This window comes from Polypterus senegalus, chromosome 5 (genome assembly GCF_016835505.1).
Source record: "Polypterus senegalus isolate Bchr_013 chromosome 5, ASM1683550v1, whole genome shotgun sequence".
Classification (NCBI taxonomy): Eukaryota; Metazoa; Chordata; class Cladistia; order Polypteriformes; family Polypteridae; genus Polypterus; species Polypterus senegalus.
In genome coordinates this window covers 183,303,490-183,326,514 of record NC_053158.1, presented here as the reverse complement: position 1 = coordinate 183,326,514, position 23,025 = coordinate 183,303,490, and the positions used below count along the sequence as shown (strand labels likewise).

General features: G+C 35.7%; 1 protein-coding gene across 18 annotated transcripts in view; it reads left to right on the top strand.

Annotated features, from left to right (window-relative positions):
* Positions 1-23,025, top strand: part of scrib (scribble planar cell polarity protein) — a 281,005-nt gene that overhangs the window by 182,336 nt on the left and 75,644 nt on the right. For 15 of the 18 annotated variants that reach the window (XM_039753714.1, XM_039753726.1, XM_039753725.1 and 12 more), the window contains 2 exons: positions 9,572-9,628; positions 15,577-15,657. In XM_039753714.1, coding sequence (XP_039609648.1) covers positions 9,572-9,628; positions 15,577-15,657 — 138 coding nt within the window. The remainder of the gene's footprint in view (positions 1-9,571; positions 9,629-15,576; positions 15,658-23,025) is intronic. The other 3 variants (XM_039753729.1, XM_039753727.1, XM_039753713.1) reach the window with 1 other exon arrangement.

The window sequence follows — 23,025 nt, the reverse complement described above, 5'->3', positions numbered from 1 at the left end:
AGTGTCTTTCTGTCATTTTGACTATTGCATCCATATATGACATCAGAACAGCAAATAGATTTTAGATAAACATTATGCTCTATGCATATACAACATGCTAAAATTCCATGGCTATATTCTGGCAGGGTATACTTGCGTTTCCAATTAGACAGTGATGTTGACTTACTTTAATTACTCATTTAGACATGAAGTTAGACGTTGGATTTTGTGCAGGCTTGTCCATTCTTTACTGGTGTCGCTCAGCAGATTTGTTAATTTGGATGCTTTGAGTACTGAAACCTTCATCTCCTGTAGCTCTTTGTTATCAGCTCTCTTAATGGCAGTCCTTTTGATGAGGTGTGACACATTTTGTACTTAAAATGTATGTGCTGCTGTTCATATTTTCATGAATACAGGTACCAGTTCTTTCAAACTTACATTGACTCCTACACTATCGTTGTAACTGAACAACAGAGAACACACACAGTTCATGTGATGATGTATAGTTCACGTTTACCACTCATTCATTGATATCTTAGAGTGCCAATGTATAATCTGGTGTTACAGAAAGGTTTTCCCTTTGCAAGGGTTATGTTTACTTTTAAAATATGTAATCTGCTCTCTGCACACACATTTTATATGTAATAGTTTTTTTTTTTCAGTAAACTTCAACTGTAGACAGTTTGTAATCAGAAGCTTGCTCTCTTTCAGACCATTTTATCAAGAGCACTGCTGCTCTTTGCAGTTCAAAATCACTGCCTCTACTTTGAGCACCATGTTCATGAGGTGTTGGATTGGTTTAGAAACGTGACACTTGGTGATCTGTCTGATTGTTCCCACCCAGTTTTAAGAAAAATTCACTCATGTTTTTCTCCAGACATATATGTTGTACCTCTGGCTTCAACAACTATTCAGAAATGAATCAATATCCAAGCCATGGAAGAAATTTATGAGCAAAATTACCATTGTGTGGTGTTGTTGGTTATGGTGATTTTGTTGTGTATATTGGAAGGTTCAGAGAACATCATATGTTGATAATTAGCTCAAACTATACATGTGAATTCAGTTCACTTGAAAAAATACTTGCTAGTTTGTGGAATGGTCATCTTGTATGCATTCAGATATTAGAGTGAACAAAGTAATTGTTTTATTGGTGTTGCTTGTAAAATTCATTTTGAAGTGTTAGATTAATTTTTTTTATAGTTTTATTGAATTTATTAAAATCAAGTAACATTCCATACACAACTCAAGTTTTACAAAAAGAAAAAAAAAAGGTTTGAAACAAATCAACCCCCACCCCTGAGAAAGAGAGCTAGGCCAGCAGTGTAAGATTTTATGCTAGTAAAGACAAATGAATAGATGAAATAATAAATGAATAAAGGTAAATGGAGTAAAAGAGGGGAGAGAACCTGCTTCCTCAATTTAAATGCTTATTTTAAAATGTTATCGATTAGTTCCTGCCAGGTTTTGAAAAAATTTTGTACAGATCCTCTAAGTGCAAATTAGATTTTTTTTCAGTTTCAAATAGTATATAACATCAGTTATCTAAGTTATCCTGACTTGGAATAGGAGAGTTAGGATTCTTCCAATTGAGCAAGATAAGTCTACGTGTCAATAGTGTAGTAAGGGCAATTACAGTTTGTTTATCCCTCTCCACTTTAAGCCCATTTGGAAGTACACCAAACACAGCTGTTAGTGGGTTAGGAGGGATTGTGACACCAAGGCTGTCTGAAAGGCATTTAAAGATTTTGGTCCAGAATGATGTAAATTTGGTACAGGCCCAAAACATGTAACCCAGTGAGGCCGGTGCTTGATTGCAGGGTTTGCAGGTTGGATCTTGCCCTGGAAACATTTTGGACAATTTTAAATGAGAGAGATGCACTTGATATATAATTTTAAATTTAATAATTCTATGCTTTGCACATATGGAGCACGAGTGAATTCTGTGCATCGCTACTTTCCACTCCTTTTCTGAAATATTGATTAAGAGATCTTTTTCCCACTGTTCTCTTGGATTTTGAAAGGGAGGGACTGTAAAATAGTTTTACATATCACAGAAATGCTGTCCACAAGACTGAGCAATATTTTTTCCGGTATAGAGGTAGGTGGGAGGTGAGGAAAAGTGGGCAGGTTCTGTTTAACACAGTTTCGAATTTGAAGGTAGCAGGGCTGTGGAGTCGGTAGATAAATGCTCCGACTCCTCAGTTTCTAAATCTTCCGACTCCGACTCCCCGACTCCGACTCCTCTGTATGTATATACTATGCTAATGTATTTTCTCCATCCATTGAAGGAAAGGAAGGCAACATACATGTCATTTCACCACAGAACTACTGGCTAGGAAGCCAACACTCTACTATAATGCCAGATTAAAGACAAACACAATGAAAACAAGGTTTTGTTTATATATTTTTTTTTAAAACAAGTGTCTGGATAGTAATAGCAGGCATAAAAATCAGGAACAGGAAATGTATTGGTTAAAAAATACAAACCACGTTCTTTGGTAGTTTTAACTTTTAAAACAAAAAAAAAAGCTTAACTATATGAACTAAAAACAATATCTGGAAAACCTATATTAAACTTGGAATACAGTTATAGTTAAAGGAAAGGAAATAAATATGGCAGCCTCCATATTCCTCTGACCTCGGGTTCCCTTTAAATGCAATCTAAAATCAGTGTAGAGTTCTAAGAAACAGAATTGCTTCAGCCAGATCCTCTTTCATAGAGGCTCTTAAATCTGATTTGATTATTTTCAGAGTTGAAAGTAATCTTTCAAAACTGATTTGGGTGGGTGGCATTGCCGTTACAATTCTAGCCACATCACCAATGATCTCTGGATACACAAGGATGGCTTCTTCAACACTAAGTTTTGATGAGTGATCATACTTTTCAACTTCCTTTAGTTCTTTAAAAAAACTCCTGCCGGAATTTCTTTATTTGGACATTGACTGGTTCTTTATTGCTTATGCGACGTTGCTTTCCTTTTCCTTCCATTTTGTCCAAGAAGGAATCTAAGTCTAACTCTTCATTTGAAGAGGATGATCCTGAGTTACCACTAGTGCTTTGAACTTCCTCCTGTGGAGGTATTTCAGGTAGTAATCCCCTCATGCGAACTGCTAAATCGTAGAGTGCCTTTTTCGCTGTAGCAGTCTGGTCACAGTTCAACAAAATTCGGCTCATTGGGTCGACATAAATAGCTGCTAAAAAGATTTCATTGTCCAGCAATAGACTCTTTCTTATTATCATTGAAGATGCAATGCCATCAGCTATTAACCCTCCACTTTTATTCAGGCGATACATCAGGCTCTTCCATTCCAAGAAGAATTTACCGGGGGTTAGATTGTCATATTGCAACCTCTTGGTGACGGTAAAGGGGTGCGAAAGAAGGTTTTCCAGCTCTTTTATTTGTGTCCACTGGCTTTCAGTTAAAGCAACATTCTCATTATCCAATTCTTCTAGGAAGTCTTTAAGTTCAAGCAAACACTTCGCCATCAAATAAGTGCTTCCCCAGCGTGTTGTCTGATCTAAAATGGCTCCTTTTCCTGCACGTCTCTTCAAAATTGCATCCGTTTTTGGTGCCCTGCCTGAAATAGCTACTTGCCTTAATTTCCCAATCAATGTAGCTGCATGGCGATCTTTTAGTCCATCCCTTATAGCAAGCTGCAGAGTATGAACAGCACATCTCATATGGTGAATAGTAGCAAGCTTCAATGCTTCTTCAACAATGTTATCCACAATGTCAGTATTCTCTTCATTTTTTCCAATACTTTCAGAGCAGTCTTCCTCTAACTCTAATAACTCTGTGCCACTTTCTTCATCTTTGTTCATTTTCTCAATTGTGCTCAACATATTAGAAGCATTATCTGTCACAAAACAAAGAATCTGTTCCTTTTTAATTTCAAAATCTTCTAGAACACCCTCCACTAACTTCTGAAGATAGTCACTTGAGTGATGTGCCTGGGTGTCCTTTAATCCCAAGGTCTGTGTTATTGTTTTGTTATTTTCATCCACAAATCTCACATTAATACCAAAATAATTGACCCAGTGTCGTGTGCATGCATCCATTTTAATGAAGAGAAAACGTCCTTTCAGAACTTTCCGTAGTTCTTCCTTTTTACATTTGGCCTCCTCAATTATAAGTTTCCTTATATTTTCTCTTTCCAGAGAAACACCAAGTTTTTTAGCCATTTCTCCATTTAGGCCTAAAAAGGCTGGCTGAGAAAAGAAGGATAGTGGTAGACTATTCTTTACTACCATTTCAATAATGTGGGTTTTGAATTTTTCTGGTGTCATTGTTATGGTAACTTTGTCAGATATGAAGAATTTTCTTATTTGTGATTGGGTTCCAGTAGATTTCTGAACGTTTTTTGGCACAGAACTAGATGCAATGTTTTCATTGCTATTTTTCTCATTCACAGCTTCTAATACTTTGGGATGAAAATGCTGTAAGTGTCTTTTCAAATTTGATGCTCTTGTAGGTGCATTTTTATCAGGCCCACTGAAACTGCTAATTTTTGCATCAAATTGTTTTTCACCATCATCATCATTTTGAATACATTGGCACACATAATGTTTCCCATCACTTGGTAATGCAAAGTGCTCATAAACAGCAGACTTTGTTTGTCGTTGTTGACAGTCTTTTTGCCATTCTTAATAGGATGCCTCCTTCACTAAAATATAAAATATTTTATACTAACTGTCATATACTTCAATTTTAAATATAAAAAGTCTTGTTCTAAGCAAACATACATACATACAACATGGCTTTATACATACAAATAAGCTATCTAGCCCAGCAATAAACCTAGATACGATTTGTCCTATGCACATACTAGTAATCAGAAGCATATAAACAATCTGCACTAACTTTTATAAATTCCTGCACACTAACAAACCTACAGATAGCAGCCATGTAGTTATATCCAGACATATGTGCACACAGCCTTCCCTCATACAGACAAGGTGCCATGCAGTTTTAAAATACAGTGGTGTGAAAAACTATTTGCCCCCTTCCTGATTTCTTATTCTTTTTCATGTTTGTCACACAAAATGTTTCTGATCATCAAACACATTTAGCCATTAGTCAAATATAACACAAGTAAACACAAAATGCAGTTTTTAAATGATGGTTTTTATTATTTAGGGAGAAAAAAAAATCCAAACCTACATGGCCCTGTGTGAAAAAGTAATTGCCCCTGAACCTAATAACTGGTTGGGCCACCCTTAGCAGCAATAACTGCAATCAAGCGTTTGCGATAACTTGCAATGAGTCTTTTACAGCGCTCTGGAGGAATTTTGGCCCACTCATCTTTGCAGAATTGTTGTAATTCAGCTTTATTTGAGGGTTTTCTAGCATGAACCGCCTTTTTAAGGTCATGCCATAGCATCTCAATTGGATTCAGGTCAGGACTTTGACTAGGCCACTCCAAAGTCTTCATTTTGTTTTTCTTCAGCCATTCAGAGGTGGATTTGCTGGTGTGTTTTGGGTCATTGTCCTGTTGCAGCACCCAAGATCGCTTCAGCTTGAGTTGACGAACAGATGGCCGGACATTCTCCTTCAGGATTTTTTGGTAGACAGTAGAATTCATGGATCCATCTATCACAGCAAGCCTTCCAGGTCCTGAAGCAGCAAAACAATCCCAGACCATCACACTACCACCACCATATTTTACTGTTGGTATGATGTTCTTTTTCTGAAATGCTGTGTTCCTTTTACGCCAGATGTAACAGGACATTTGCCTTCCAAAAGTTCAACTTTTGTCTCATCAGTCCACAAGGTATTTTCCCAAAAGTCTTGGCAATCATTGAGATGTTTCTTAGCAAAATTGAGACGAGCCCTAATGTTCTTTTTGCTTAACAGTGGTTTGCGTCTTGGAAATCTGCCATGCAGGCCGTTTTTGCCCAGTCTCTTTCTTATGGTGGAGTCGTGAACACTGACCTTAATGGAGGCAAGTGAGGCCTGCAGTTCTTTAGATGTTGTCCTGGGGTCTTTTGTGACCTCTCGGATGAGTCGTCTTTGCGCTCTTGGGGTAGTTTTGGTTGGCCGGCCATTCCTGGGAAGGTTCACAACTGTTCCATGTTTTTGCCATTTGTGGATAATGGCTCTCACTGTGGTTCGCTGGAGTCCCAAAGCTTTAGAAATGGCTTTATAACCTTTACCAGACTGATAGATCTCAATTACTTCTGTTCTCATTTGTTCCTGAATTTCTTTGGATCTTGGCATGATGTCTAGCTTTTGAGGTACTTTTGGTCTACTTCTCTGTGTCAGGCAGCTCCTATTGAAGTGATTTCTTGATTGAAACAGGTGTGGCAGTAATCAGGCCTGGGGATGGCTACGGAAATTGAACTCAGGTGTGATACACCACAGTTAGGTTATTTTTTAACAAGGGGCAATTACTTTTCACACAGGGCCATGTAGGTTTGGATTTTTTTTCTCCCTAAATAATAAAAACTATCATTTAAAAACTGCATTTTGTGTTTACTTGTGTTATATTTGACTAATGGTTAAATGTGTTTGATGATCAAAAACATTTTGTGTGACAAACATGCAAAAGAATAAGAAATCAGGAAGGGGGCAAATAGTTTTTCACACCACTGTAAATATGAACACTTACAGTTGAATGCAAATGCAAGAAGCTGTTCCACCAAGTTCTTCTAAGCTCTTATAGCAGAGAGAGGCAGAAGCTGCTGCTTTTTCCTTAGTGTTCTTATCTTGTGAAGATAGGGCAGTGGAAGGCTGAAGGAGGAGGCAGGGGGGAGGGGCACTTCAAGGGAAATCATGAATCATGTCTGAATCCCATAGTCAGGTTTAAAGTTTAAGTTTATTCCCTTCACTTATACAAGTGTCTCTAGTCCTGCAAAAAACATTTACCTAATTATCAGCGAGAGTTAAGGCCCCCAAATACGCAGCGATCCGTGGCCGATTTTGCCACCGACCGATGTGGCAATTGATTGGCGGCCGCTGATTGCGGGTGTCCACATGGACGGGCAGATCCAGCTTGCCGAAAATCTCGACCACCGCCCCCATCCAAAGTAATGTGATGCCTCTGTCTGCTGCAGTGGCTGTCTCCTCTGTCAGCCAGCCGGAAGTTTAGTGCATTGTGTCACTCACTGGCCAGCTGATCAGCAGAACGAGCCTCTGCTGGAGACAGGTAGGGAGATCTGTGTTCTCGGCTCCTTCGGCCCCCTTCACTAGCGCATAGCGAAGGGGAGCCGACGGAGCTGAGAACACACCAGATGATTTTTCAGGCGTTTGACGCGTGATGACTCGTTGAACGGCCGAAAAATCGGCAGTGCATCTGTAAATGTTTGGGGGGCTTTAGGCTAGGTTCACAATTCTCTGTAACAGTGGAACACGACACAATGGAAAGCGGTGCCGCACCTTACCTGTGCATTACATCCCATATAGTGACGCATACAATCAATGAAAAGCATGCTTCATGGTTACTTGACATGTTCGTTTTGTGGTAACATTATGCACTGCATGCATTGGGCTTTATTCTTACAGCAGAGAAGTAGTTCATTATGACTGTTTGTGAATTGGGACATTTCAACTTACTTTTTTAATTCCCATTTAAATTGAGTAGGAGTCGGAGTCGGTTAACTTTTTTCCGACTCCACAGCCCTGGAAGGTAGTGAAAGAAATGTGTTGCTGGAAAGTTAAATTTGGACTGTAATTGTTCGTAGGATGCAAAAACGTTGTCTATGTATAGATCTCTAAGTGATTTAATTCCGGATGTTTTCCAGGCATTAAAAACTGAAGTGTTTGATTAATTGATGGCCCCAGTTGGTCCTGATCACTGTCTATTAAAATTTAGTTAAAATCTGGAATAGATATCCAAATAACAATTTGTGATTTGAGGATTTCAATATGTGCTCATTCATTTTTTTGAAGGCAAAAAACAATTCAGGGTTACAGCAAAAACATATGAACAGTGAGATTTGTACCTTGTGTATTGTATTTTTGGCATTTTGGAAGGAAAGCAAAGGTAGGGCAAACTCACATGAGTATACAACCAGGAAATTGTCTGTTGTGCTGTAGCTGATAACACCACTAAATTTGTACGTCACAAAGTTCTTTTCCTCCTTTAGGAACATGGGGTTGCACACAACCTCTCTCATGGAAAACACATACAAAACATAATGGTGGGTGGATGGATTGTTGTTTGGAAACTTTAAGGGCAGTTAACAATCTAGAATGAGAAATCAAAATCTTTTAGGGAATGCTTATATGTATTAATAAATTCATTAATGTATTAATAATTTGTTGTGTTTGTTTATGGTGCAGCTATTAATTAAGAAGACTTTATGCCAATGCATTTATTTTACTTTACTATCTTATAGTTTGGGATTCATTGTTTTTAGGATTTTATCAGGGTCAGTTTAACATAAAAATGTTAAGAAACCGAGTAATACTATATTGGTAAACACAGAATTATTGAAATACGTTTATTGCCTACTTCAGTTGAACGACAGGATACCAGGCAGATAATTAGCTGTTCTAAGTGCTTTTAGAGATTTACAGGTTTTTCTGTTAACATATGCAAACTTCACGTAAGGCCTCTCCCTTTGCCCTAATGTACACCTAGAAGAAAATTAAATTATTAAAGGCAGAAGTTTCGATGACCATTATTGCTTTCTTTGCTATGCAGTAGCAAATTAATAGGAGAAAGGAAACTGTATTTTGGTTAGCTATTTCTAGTTATGTAGAAATGTAATTTATCTTGGCACAGATAACGGTTTAACATTACACAAGCCTGTTGCATTTAATCTGGGCTGTAGTAACTTGTTCGTATTACAACAGTAACTTGCCACTGCTGTAAGTGTGGCCCTGTGCATTAGTGTGTGGACTTACAACCATGGATACTCTGCTGATTTGTACCTTGAGTTTTTAAAGCTGAATTTTAGGTTCATGTGATTATGCCACTGAAAAAAGCTGATTGAAATTAATTAAGTGAATAACATAGTAATTGTTCATGTTTTCTTACCTCTTTCCTTACTTTTAGAAAGTTTATAGGTAACATACAGGGCATATGCTGTACATTTGCATTGACTGGGGGTATATGCATGTATCCTGCTGGGCACTGTGACTTTTAAAATTTTTTTGTAAGTAGTTAAAAATATAACAGCTGTTTTTAAATGCATTTTTGTAATCTTCCATGAAAATCTCACGTTTTGAACTAGTTTGGTGTGGGTATACAATCAGGTTAAGCTACAACTCTGAAAACCACTTCCTGATGAGTTACGTTTCATGACATATTCTCTGGTATCAGTACTTTTATTGTTCATTTATTCTTTTCTTTCAACATTAGTCTCGAGAAATCATCTGTATCATCCTCCATATACATGTGTTTCATATGTAGATACCTCCTGATACAAGCATGCATTATGGAATTCCACAAAATCTGCCTCATATCTTATTTTTGCTTTTTAACCATTATATTTAAAAGACCTGACTGTTCTCTAGCACATCCCTTGTATAGCTTTTGTAACAGCCTGGGTTTTCCCTTTCCTTCTTTCCTATCTCCGGCAACCTATCCTTTTGTGTTTTGGTGCTTTTCCTTCTTCCTTCCCCTTGGTGCTGTTTTCCTGAAGGAGAGAATGCGCAAGGAGCGCGAGGAGGCCAACAGACTTCTAGAGGAGGAGGCTGAGGTGAGGAACTCCTGTTTTGTCCTTTTGGGGCACTACTGAGTCAAGTGATTATTAAAGCTTCCTCGTTTTTTGTCTCCTGGTCATGCTTAGAGTATAGTAACTTTGCAAAATCAAATATACATTCCAGTGGAATGTTGGCTGTTAGTCTAGACTTGACCACTTTATGCTAACCCTGCCTTACTAAGCTAAAATCCTCACTTAGATTTGAATCTGCAGTATAACACTGCCCAAGGTTTTGGTGCCAAATATAACATTCTGGGGTTTTTTTTTTTTTTTTAATAACTCACTTTGGACTGACTAACACAAATTTTGCCACATTGCCTCCACATACGTGAGATATTTGAATAACATTATCCACTTACTGTAGGTGATGTCTAATGCCCATATCTAGCAAACATTTCAAAAACCTTCTTGAATGTACAACTTATCAATTCTATCAGAACATCTCAATTATGTTTGAGTATGTGAAATACAGAGTTTGTTCTTGTATTATTATTTATTTATTTATTTATTTATTGGTGTGTACTATTATTTATTTCTTACAAATGACAAGTATATTAAGTTTACAGTGCCATTGTGACATTCTTTCGAGTTAATAAAGCTATTGTTTTAATTATAACCTGCATGTCTTTTTCAATACAGACAACTGTAAACCTACTTTTGCCCACTCCTGTATATTACAATAGGTTGTGTCCTTCAAAAATGGCATTGGCTGGTTTTAGATTTTGTATCTTTTTGTTGTTTATCTTTATAATTCTAGAACTGAACTTTGCGAAACAATTCAGTGTTGTATTTACAATGAGCTATAACTCAATAATTCATCCTTAAAATTAAACAAAATTAAAATATGGTTCACAAAAATACAGTATTTGCTTCCTCTAAGGAGCACCCAAAGGTAGGCACATCATTTTTCTAACAGAATTGATGTACTGTTTCGCACAGATTCCACTATTTTTTTCTAATGGTAACAAAATTTTTAAGCGCAATTATTCTTCTTTGTTGAAATGGGAGGAAGCAATTTGGTTTAATGGTTGTAAAGTTAATCTTAAATCCAGAGATACAATCTTACTGCTTTGAAAATGCTGAAAAATATATTTTCTAGCTTCTGCTTTTTCCCTATTGTGGGTTGTTTTCTTTTGTAGTACTCCTTGTAAAATAAGCTTAGTTGACACTAGAATTACCAGAGCCAACAAAAAATTTGTAATTCTGACCCACCTTAAATCCCTTCACACCTCTCCGTCAGCATCTTTTGTCTTCCAAATGCTTCATTAAACCCAAGCTCAAGCAGCCTGCTACACCATCCCCCCACCGCCTCAGAACGGGCAAGAAGTTCTCCCAGTTCCTGCCTTGATTGATTATCTAGGAGTGAGCTACCCAGAATTGTAAGGGGAAATAATTTGATGTATGTTTTGTGTCTGCAACAATCTTTGTAAACACATCGTTAAAACAAACTTTTTAATGTTTTAGTAATAAATAGCAAAATGTAGACATGAACTGTATAATACATTCGGAAAACATTGTGGCACTGATGCAGCATCATTCATATTATTCATATTCATCCGCACACCTTCTTGCCACAATGTTTTCCGTAATGTACTATACAGGTCATGAAATGAGTTATTTCAAATATCATATATCTACCTATGTCTATGGTTTTTTTTTGTCAGTGTAGCTTTGACATCATGGACCATAAGGTGCATACTAATTCAGCGTGAGCAGGAACACTCAATAAAACTGAATAAAAAAAAAATTCAAGTGACGGTGAGATACGAAGAAGGCAGATTCACCAGCGTTTGTGCGTCAGCTTTTATCCCTCCAGATCAGAGAATTTCCAGTTCCATTGTCTCAAAACCCCACTCACACCTACAGTTATTCCCAGTTTCAGATAAAAAGTAACCACGTCAGATCTGGGGTGGGGGGTGGTGGTTGTTGTATCGTGATCGTGACTGAGCGAATAAAAATGAAAAAAAAAAAAAAAGTTAACTTTTACGAGTACTATAAATTTATACCGGCTGTTACAGACACAACATAACAATAAGAGCAGCTCACTACTCAAATCGGTAAATTTGCCGGGGAACTGGTTTTGAACTCACAACCTCTGGATTATAAATTGGCAGTTCTAACCACAGCACCATGGAAGTTGTCGTATTGTAATTGAACCTTTTGGTTTATTTGATATTTGACCATCAGCCTTAACGCATTATACAGTTCATGTCTACATTTTGTTATTTATTACTAAAACATGAAAAAGTTTCTGTTTTAACGATTTGTTTACATAGATTGTTGTAGACACAAAACACACCAATTTATTTCCCTTTACAATTCTGGGTAGCTACTCTCAGATAATCAATCAAGGCAGGGACTGGGAGAACTTCTTGCCTGTTCAGAGGGGGATGCAGGGTGAAGGAGGGATGGTTTTGCAGGCTGCTTGCTGCTTGGGCTTATTGAAACATTTAGAAGGCAAAAGATGCCGACAGAGAGGTGTGAAGGGATTTAAAGTGGGCCGTAATTTTTTTCATTGGCTCTGGTAATTTTAGTGTTAAAGGAATAACTCGCTACAGTTATTGGAATACTGTGGTTTTTACTATCAAGTGCCATCTCGGTCAAGCTCAAATAATTATATATCTGTCTAACTTTGTTATTCACAGTCAAAGTGAATTTCTCAGCACATTGGTTCAAGAGATGATTTGTACTAAAAAAAAAGGAAATTCCTGAAAACCTTTATACAATGAGTTTTTAATCTAAAAAAGGTGTTTAAATACAGTCACTTCTGCAGCTTTATGGAACTTACTAAACTATAAACAGAGCCATATAGCTTAAATCGAGAATGTAGGAAAACAGAAGTCTTGTCTTTCCAAAAATACTCAGCCTGACAAAATATCTGTGAAATAAATGGGATCAATGAAACCCACAGGCTGTTTTTTATCAAGCAGTAGAAAACAGGTTTTAAAATAGAGCACAAGGAACTAAGAACCGCTTAGCTCCGAATCAGTTTTATGAGAAAAGGAGGAAAGAGTGTAGGACACGAAAGAAGTGGAAAACAGAAAGGAAATATGTCTGATTAATCTTACAAGGTTGGCAATATCAGGAAGCAATTTAAGTGAAGGAGTAGTCAAGGTCATTACCAGAAATAGCAAATTCCCATCTGAATATTCAACAAGGGTGTAAAGAAGGAATATACTGTATAAATACAGTGTATGTTTTGCCAAATTGCCAGATGAAGAAGTGGAAAGGTTGCTTTTTTTCTTTGCAAAACACTTTAGGCCACACGCAGTTCCAATTAAGAATTGAGAGTTAAATGTAGCCAGGTTTCAGGATATGAAAATTGTATTGGATTATAGGCAATAGAACAGTGAGAATTAGAAGAACAACAAAATAATAATGGTAAAGGAGAAATTATGGTTGCAATGCTTACAGAGAGCTGGGAAAAGCAATAAGGTGAAAATAAAGCAGAAAGTTTTGAAACTGATACAGCGCATACTGTGTATATATTGGTTAAGGGTGACAAGAACATCATTACAGAAATCATCAACAAGAACAGACCAACGGCTGGAGTAGATGCACAAATGATAACAGATTAACACTAGAATCCCTGAAGCCTACGAAAAAACTCATAATCCTGGGCTGTACAAATACTTGACACTGCCCTCTGCCCCTAAAACCCAGAGTAAGTTGGCATATATGAAAAAGAGAATTTCACCTTGAGGATTAATACAATTTACCATGCCATTACTACAAGTATGTAGCTTCAGCTTAGACTCAATTGGTCCTATTAAATAAGAAAAACTGAAAAGCATTAAAAATTATCTTATTATAATACAGATGGCACAGTGTATCTGCATGATGCTCAGAAGCTCTGATACAATGTTCCATGGAGAAAGGAGTCAAAAGTGGATATGTTAGGCTGGCATGTACTTAATTGTTATTGAAAACATTAAATTGCACAGAAAAATCTCATATCTGTGGTAATATCTTGGATTGGGAATGCTTTGCTACATTGTGACCTTACTGATTTAACCTTAAGACACATTACCTTAATTTCTTTTCTGTATCATAGAATTCTTTCAGGGAATGCCATGCCGTACAATCCTTAACTCAAGAATGTTCAAGTAAATCTATATTAGAATCATGGAAAGAAATGAGTTTTGGAATGGGCTAGTCAGAGGTATACAGTAATGCAGGAATATCATATGAAGCAGAAACGTTTTGCATTACTCTTCTTGATCTATTATATATGTTTTTTTGTATGCTTTCCTTTATTGCAAAGAAACTGATAGACTCAAGTAATATGCAATACCTCTTTTATTAATGAGATGCTCTTTAAAGTGTTTTTCCAAAAACCTTGAGAGGTCAGGATGTAATGCTATAAAATCCTAAAACTGGATTTTAATATTTGTGAAGAATTTTGTATTTAAATAATGATTCATTTTGTGGTTTGCACAATGTTCTATAAATACAAATATTACAGTACATGTAAAATTGTTAAAAAGTGAAGTTTTGCAAGCATATAATGGGTAATGAGTATCTAAGGTATTGCCATATTTCCTTACAAACACAATGTACTCTACAAGGTTCAAGGTGTCTAATTTTTGCTGAAAAAAAGTTATCTCCAAAATATAAAATATATGTTAAATTCCTTCTATGATAAAGAAATACAATATTTAAACTACATTTGTGGGATCAGGACTGAAAAGAAGCAAGTGGTATATTTGTTGATTCTTAATAGCCTCATTAGATAACCAATGGAATCTTATTGTAGATACAGGTGTCAGAAGTTACACAGGAATAGAATTATTAACACAGTTAACTGAAATCCATTTGTTTTGTTAGCTTTTTGTTAGATACCAGTAACGGTGTACTGCACGATAACGTGCAGTGAATACACTTGACTTGAGTATTCCTAGTTTTCATACTCTGATGTGCTTGCTGCTTTATGAGCAGCTCTTCTTTTCTCCACCCTAGCGGCCCACTGCTTCTCTTCTTTCGTCTGCATCTTTTCGCGTTAAAACTGATTAAGTTAGTTTTTGTGTTGCAATTACTTAGTACGTTTTCATTCATTTTTCACTTAAGCTGCCACTTAAGTGTTCAATCTGCCTCAAGAATGATTAGCGAAGGTGGTAGGGAATGAGAATGGCGCCCATACGCATGCAGTGCACGGTCGCCCTGCTGCGTGCTGCAGAGAGTTGATTCTACAATAAAATAAAAATTAAAAGAGTAATAAAAATCATCACCCCGAAAGCAGATAGTAGACGTCACGTAGTATTTGTGTACCAAATTTCAAGTCAATAGGTCAAATGGTTTGCGAGCTACAGGTGATTTAAAATCCTGGACAGACAAATGATCAGCCACAGTAGCGTATTATATAAGAAGATCATTCTGGATTTTACCAGTTAGTGAACGACCTGAGCCCATAATATGAATGCTTTATTAATACTGCAGTGTAATAAGTCATATGTGTATGCATTTTTATTTCATATACTTTAACCAATAACACCGGTTAAACATGCTTTTTATATCATACTTGAGTCATACTGATCTGATTGCCTTATTGTCTCTTAAGTAAACATTTAACAATTCATCTATCCTGTTTTTCTTTACTAAAGACTTTGCTAAACCTATTCTGCGCACTCTTTTCTTTTTCAGGTTAGTACATAAGTACTGCTATACCTGTTAAATTTGTGGAGTTAGGCAGAGGATCTATAGATGTTATAAAATGCAGGAAAACATGCAATCATTTGTTTACATCCTTATGCTGTATTCTTTTAAATACAACCATTTTCTTAGACTACTGTATATTAGGAAAGATTATTTAAATATATGTAATGTATTAATTCATCATACTTTTTTATTTAATGTGAGGTTTCAAATTTTGTTTCTTTTATGAAAGAGTTAGGATGAAAATGCTCACCAAATCCTTAATCTAATTAAAACTTTATTTGATTTCACAGGGTTATAATGTTGGCCCTCTCAAGATGGATTATAAAACTTTGGCAGCTCTTCCTTCTACCAGCTTACAAAAAGTCAACAGGGTAGGTTATTAGTATTTATATGCTTGCTTGTGTTCATCTGCATATCAAACATCAGTTAGCAGCACTGTTAATAAGGACATTGTCATATATTAAATTTGTAAACAACTCTGGTAAAGTATTTAGTCAAGAAGGGTATGTGTGCTATTGCCTGAAGAAAATGGCAAAATAACTTGTTCTTAAATCAGGAGGCTACAGAGTGTTTCTTATAGTAATTGTTAAATGTTATGCCATTGGCCTGGGCTCTTTATAGTAGATATACAATAGTAAGTATACGGTACATTTTCTAGATATTTATGGAATACCTTTTCTAAGACTTGTGTTTCACAGTTTGTATGCATATTGGGAGGGAGATTATTGTTATTTCATTGTGACATCCCTGTCTTTAAATGTAGAGCTCATCTGAACCCTACGCAAGCACTTGAGAGAGTCATCCTCAGTTTCGTCTCAGAAACACGGTGTTTAAATGTGTGTGTTAAGCGTGTGTGCATGTGTAAATGTTAATATAAAGAGAGAGCAAGAAAAAATAAAGAGGATGGATCTGCTACTTTTAAATAAAAATAGTAGTGTTTGTATTTTTGTGTGAAAGAATGTAGGATGGGTTAGCTGAATGTCTGAATTGCATTTAAATAAGAGTGCTGCTGTCTGTGAGACTGAAAGAATTTTGAAGGTTTTAATAAAGTAGTTGAAGTGTTTTAACCCATATTATGTTTGGGGTCAACTTGACTGCATTCAGTGCTTGACATATCTAAAAACTCTTAACCTGTTTTTTTTTAACTTGATACTTCTTGATTTTTCCTAGTTTGTATGAAAATGTTTGGCAATATTATACAAAAAGGTTTTTTAGAATTATATCTACAGACTTGTATACAAAAATGTTATGATTAGTGGAGGATACTTTAGAAAAAGAAGATGGTATCGAGTTTGATCCTGATTATGCTACACTGTACTCTGATGACAATGTAGCACAATTAAAGGATGATCTTCCTAGCAGCTGGATGGAGCCATAGTGATGATACCTTCCATAAACATCAATGGGGTTTATCTGTTGTGAGGAACATTCATTTGGAGAATTCCCACTCTGTATAGACCCACTTTGCAAGCAAATAGCATGCCAGATCTGCCCCCACTGAACTGACAATAAGATCAACATCATGTGCATTAAATGTAAGCAGTACACTTACAAGGAGCAGATGCTCACTTTGTACTTCATGTTCAGAGTAATGCACAATATGACTTGATTGTACATAAGATTGTTCAATTATGTGTTATTCTCAAAAGCATCATTACTGGTAATGCATATACTGTACTTTTTTAGTTTATGTGTGATCTGTGAACACTAATTGATCCATTAATTCAATGTGGAAATAAGATTTAACCTTTAGGATCTTTAGAAAACAATTAATATTAAATGTTTTCTAAATGTAATGTTTTAGAATTTCTTTTGTGAAAAATGGGGAAATTGTGATAATTACTGTACGTACCATACCATATCATTTTCTAAGCCCACATAATCCTGAGCATCGTCACAGAGGGCTGGAGCCTATCCCAGCAAGCATAGGGCACAAGGAAGGAACAAATCCTGGACAGTGTGCCAGCCAATCACATTGTGAACACACACACACACACATTAGGGATAATTTAGCATCACCCATCCACCTAAGCTGCATTTCTTTGGCTTGTTGGAGGAAATTGGAGTACCTGGTGGAAACCCACACAGTCACAAGGAGAACATGCAAATTCATTGCAGAGAGGACCCGGTAAAGCAATCCTGGTCATCTCCTTGTGAGGCAGCAGAGCTCCACTGCACCACCATGTTGTCTGAGTATAAAAGCTTGTAATACACCAAAACAAGCATCTTATCTTTGTTTAGACACAGCAGTATGCATAAAATTATAAATTCCTTCTTAATTATTTCAGAGTTTGTATACAAACCAATTAGTTTCACCTTTATAAACTTAATTCCTAAAACCCTGTGTTCATCTAAAAGCTATGTATATATTCAAATAAACCGTTAAAATCAAACTTTCATCAAGTTTACTTTAACTTATGCAAGTTTACATTAAAAAGTACCAGTTATCTAGAAATATAAATTTACACATTTCTGTTTTCTGTTTGTTGTAGACAAAGTAATCAATATATCTGGTATGTTTGAATACTGTATATATGAATAAAAAGCTTCTATATTTTGCTAAATTCCACAGAAACTTTTGTTTTTGTGGATATTCCTTGGGTCATTTTTATAGTACAAAATTAAATGTTGCTCAAGTTGGCAAATAATCCACTATTGTCATTTTTCTTGTTTTTATCTACTATACAAATTTAAGCACATTATTCATATAACAGTGTTGTTTTTCTGATTTTTATTATAGTTTTCAGCATACATTAAATCTCACTCAAGAAAAGCTTAATAATAGTTGGACACTCACTCATGAACTTTATACAAATGTGTATCCCCGCCACCCCCAGCACCTCAAAAGTCAGGCAGTATTTTATACAACAGCTTTTTTTTGGTGTACAACAACAAAGTAGCAAAAGAGCAAAATGTCAAAGCTGTTATATCTTACTATTTTTAATTAATTAATAATTTGTATATTGTAATCTTTAATTTGATTAACTTGGTGATTAAAATGCACCAATGACCAAATCAGTTAAGGCATAAATAAAAATTAAAACCAGGAGTCAGCCAAGGCAGCCATTGTACATGCAGCTGCTATTAATATTTCTGATGGTAGCAGTCTTCCAGTAACTTCTGAAGCAGCATTTTTATAGCATAGGGAAGGGTGACCATTAAAAATGGAGCTTATTAGTTTATGCAGTAATATAATGTATATTCAGAAAGTGGAATTACAGTTTACCTTGTGATGAAATAAATCACACATCCACAGAACTTTCAAGTTAAAAAAAGTGTATGAGTTGCATAATATTCAGATTCATTTGCAAACTTGACTATTTTGAAATTCCATTTTTATTAAAACAGAGATATAATATTTTTGTTTATTCCAAAAATTCCCAAACACTTTTAAATGCAAGTTTTTTTTAATTTCAGAAAATTGTATAGCACTCTGCCTTAGCGATATCTCAATAAAAACAGAAATCCCAAATGCTAAATTGCAGCTAAATCACTCCATCGGTAGAAAGGTTATTTTATACAAACAGACCAACAGAAGGACATTTCATTGACAAATGCAGGCGTTTTTTTGTATTTTATGCAAACACAGCTAAAATTATCAGTATAAAATGCTTAAGATGTGTATAATGTGTTCAAGAAAGTTAAGATTTGAGAATCTCAAAAAAAATAAAAAAAATGCAATACTATGTAAGCAATACAAAATACCTTCTTTGGCCTGTTCAGTTGTTTTAATCTTTATCAGTGTGCTGTATATAACCTATAATCTTTCTGTGGTTTAAATTTTTTGATTACCACCTTTTCTGGTATATACTAAAAGTCATGGACAAGTGATAATTTGTATGTAATTATTGCGTAATGTTGACATGGAGTTTTTGTGGTTTTTGGAGGAGCCAATCGGTGCTTGCTGCTTATAGTGTTAACCTCTGTGGTATTTGAATGTGATAAATTTAGATGTGCCCAGAACACAAAGCAGCTGTGATTTTTGTTTGCTCTTTGTGATCTTTACATTGGCAAGCTGCTTATTGTATACATCATACGTTTTAATTCTGGTTATACAAAAATATGAAATAACTGATTTTTGTTTTTTTTTTAATTTTAACAAATAAAGCATGATTAGTTAAGAAATGTTATACACATTCTACTTTAGTTCATTTTTGAAAATAAAAGCAGTAGTGATGTTTACATTTTTATTATAGTTTTAAATATAAGGGGATCCCCAATTTTGATATTTTTACACCAGAGATGTCCATAACTGTCTGATGTGATTACTGATAATAGAAATAATAGCAATAACCCAAAGCAAATCTATTAATTCCTGGTCAGAATTATTCTCTACTTGTACAAAAAATAAATGAAACGTTTCTGTCTGTTCTATTCAATAGTTTCTTTAACAGCGGCTTCAAGAACAGTTAAATATCGTTTTGCTCCTAAAACGGGGTACATGTTATAACCAATGGTATACAATACATATCACATTAATGACAGAACAAGGCATTATTCATGGTGGCATATTCTGTACTTCAAGTTCCACAAGTTAGATTTTGAGACTTTCCAGACAGCATTGGCATTATACTTTAGCAGCAAACATAGTCTTTAAATATTATATTATCTGTCAGCATGCATAAATAGAATTCCTGTTAATTTAAATTTGTTTAAGGTCATTGGAAATTCCTTAATTGAATTGAAACATTTTACTCTTGTGGGCATATTAAGAGTTTGGAATGTATAGCTCAAAGGAGAATATAAGCACATTACAGATACTTGTTGGCAGTCCACTTATGCAGATGATATTTCTGATTTAAATTAGCTGAGCTTCTAATGTTTGGTTGCAAGCATTAACTAAACACATGTAACCTGTAGCAATTGACTTATCATTTTCATGATGTACAAATTGTAACATCCTAACATGCTGCCCATTTGCTGATTTATCCACAGAAGACACCCAAAAAGCAAGTGAACAAAAATAATTTTTAGCTGTTACATACACTTGTATTTAATGATCAATTTATATTGTGCTTTCGTCATGGATTTGTCTCAGGGGTTTGTTAATCTGTTAATATAATGGAAGTACATGTTATGACATTAATTTCTAGGCTACAAGGTAACCAAGGAAAATACTGAAGTCAGGATATAATGTCTATACAGTGGAACCTCGGCTCATGAACGTCTTGGAACACGTACAAATTGGTTTACGACCAAAAAATTCGCTAAACTGTTGCATCTGTTCACGTCCACAGACTCGGTATACGAAAAAGCCAGCTTCCATTTCTGTTTGTGCGCGCCGATGATTTCCGCACGTGTTCAGTCTCTCCCTGTGCAGAGAGAGAGAGAGAGACACACACACACACACACACACACACACACACGAGAGAGGGAGTCACACAAAAACACACACGAGAGAGAGAGAGAGATGACCGGACGCATAAGGCCGCGAAGGCAGTTAAAGAATGCACCAGGCTTGTTTTTAAAGAGACAGATCCGAGCATTGTTTTAACCTTGTTGTATTTAATGAAGACTTTTTTCTATTGGATTTTAACCTTCACTTCACTTCTGTTTACAGCGATCGGTTCGTAACGTACATTGTTGCAATGTTACTTTTCTTGGTGGTTTATTAAATTACGGATTTTTCAAATGTTCGTTTTTTTCCCTGTGCTTAAAACTCATTAAAAAAAAGTGTTTTTAGCTAGCAGTTCGTAGCGTTATAGCTCGAACACTTGCAGTGTTAGTTTTCACTGTTGTTCAAGGTTTTCTCAGTGCTTTTACATTTAGTTTACTATTACGCTGTGCATTCTATGGTATATTTAACTATATTTGTGCTTAAAAATCGTAAAAAAAAAAAAAATATTTACATTACAGTTTGTACGGTCTGGAACAGATTCATTGTATTTACATACAATCCTATGGGGGGAAATTACTTCGGTTCACGACCAAATCGGTTTACGACCAGAGGTTTGGAACAAATTATGGTCGTGAACTGAGGTTCCACTGTATATGATCTAATAACCAAAATGGTAAACCTTTTCTTTTCATCCATCTGTTTTTCTGCACCTGCACCAAGGATAGGTGTGCCAAGCTTGTGGTATCATATTCAAAAAGATTTGAGGCTGTAATTGCTGCCAAAGGTGCATCAACAAAGTATTGAGCAAAGACTGTGAATACTTATGTACATGTGCTTTCTCAATTTTTTTATTTTTAATAAATTTGCAAAAACCTCAAGTAAACTTTTTTCATGTTGTCATTATGGTGTGTTATGTGTAGAATTCTGAGGAAAAAAATTAATTTAATCCATTTTGGAATAAGGCTGTAACATAACAAAATGTGGAAAAAATGATGCGCTGTGAATACTTTCCAGATGCACTGTATAGGCAATAAGATAGTAAGGTGATGATATGTAAATAAAAATGAGAAGACTGGCCTAATGTACATAGTGGAAAACAAAACTGCATAGACACATAGATTGTATTAAACAGTAGAGAGAGAAATATGTAACATACAGTAGAAATACACAAAAATCAGTATGTGGGTATAGTACTGGGCAGGTAAGATTTAAATTGTAAGAATTCAGTTGCCTTTTGGCCTGGTGGAAGAAGTTGTCCCTGGAGCTGGTGGAGCATGTAGTGAGGCTCTGGTAGTGTTTACCAGATGACAGAAGTGAAACCTGGATGGGTTGGATGGAATCCCCAGTGATTTTAGAAGCTGTATGGACAGTCCTTTGGAAGAGTTTGCGAACCCGGTCAGGTTATCAAACCACACCATGATGCATCTGGTTCAGAATACTTTCTGTGGTGCAGGAGTAAACGTTTGCTAATATTTTGGCATTTCAATAAACTTGGTTAACACGCCTTTTTAATAATAGTATCCATGTGAAGCTATAATAGTTTTTAGAAGTACAAAGCCCACTGATGAAATTATGCAAAAATAGGAAAAACATGTAAACTCCGCATAGAAGGCTCCCAGTCAATAACCAAACCAGGGTTTCAAGTATTGTGATGAAGCAACGTTAACTACTGTGTCATTATGCATTTCTTAGTTAAGCTAGTGCTTACTATATGTATTTTCCGCATAATTATTGATATGTAAATTTTGAGGTAAGACCATTCTTTAAATAATGAACAGCCCCCAAACTTTTATCCTACAATGTAAGTCTATCCAGCATTACTCATTGGGATGGTGTTCACATTTTGCCTGAGCTAAATTCATTGCACTTTGTCTGTGGGATTTCAGGAATTTAGTAATGGGTCCATGTGCACAGCTGATGCCATAGCAGCCACTTGTCACGGTTTATTTTTGACTCTTGACTGTTCTTGAGGGGGGGGCGGGAGGTGTGGGGTTTGCTGTGCTTGACAAGAGGAGTCATCAGAATAGCACTCTGGCTTCTTTTGGTAAGCATCAAGCTAGTCTCTTTGTGCCTGTGAGTACATTAATTCATTTTTAATTTGTCGTTAACTTTTTCTGGATGAGAAGTGTTGTTTACCATAAAAAAATTTGTGTAAATGTGATATATTTACCTTTCTTAGTTTAACTAATCTTAATGACTTTTTAATTCTTTCTTACTGCTTAATCACATTTACTTAGCTTTTTGTTTGGGAACAATTCCAATCTTCTATAGTTTCAGGCAGTGTGCAACAAGCTGGACAATATTGACAGTCCAGTTTTTAAATGTGAATTTGGTAGCTTTCAGATTTTTGTTTTACCTTGTACATCTTGGCTCTGCTCTGGAGAGCGTTTATTAGCTTACC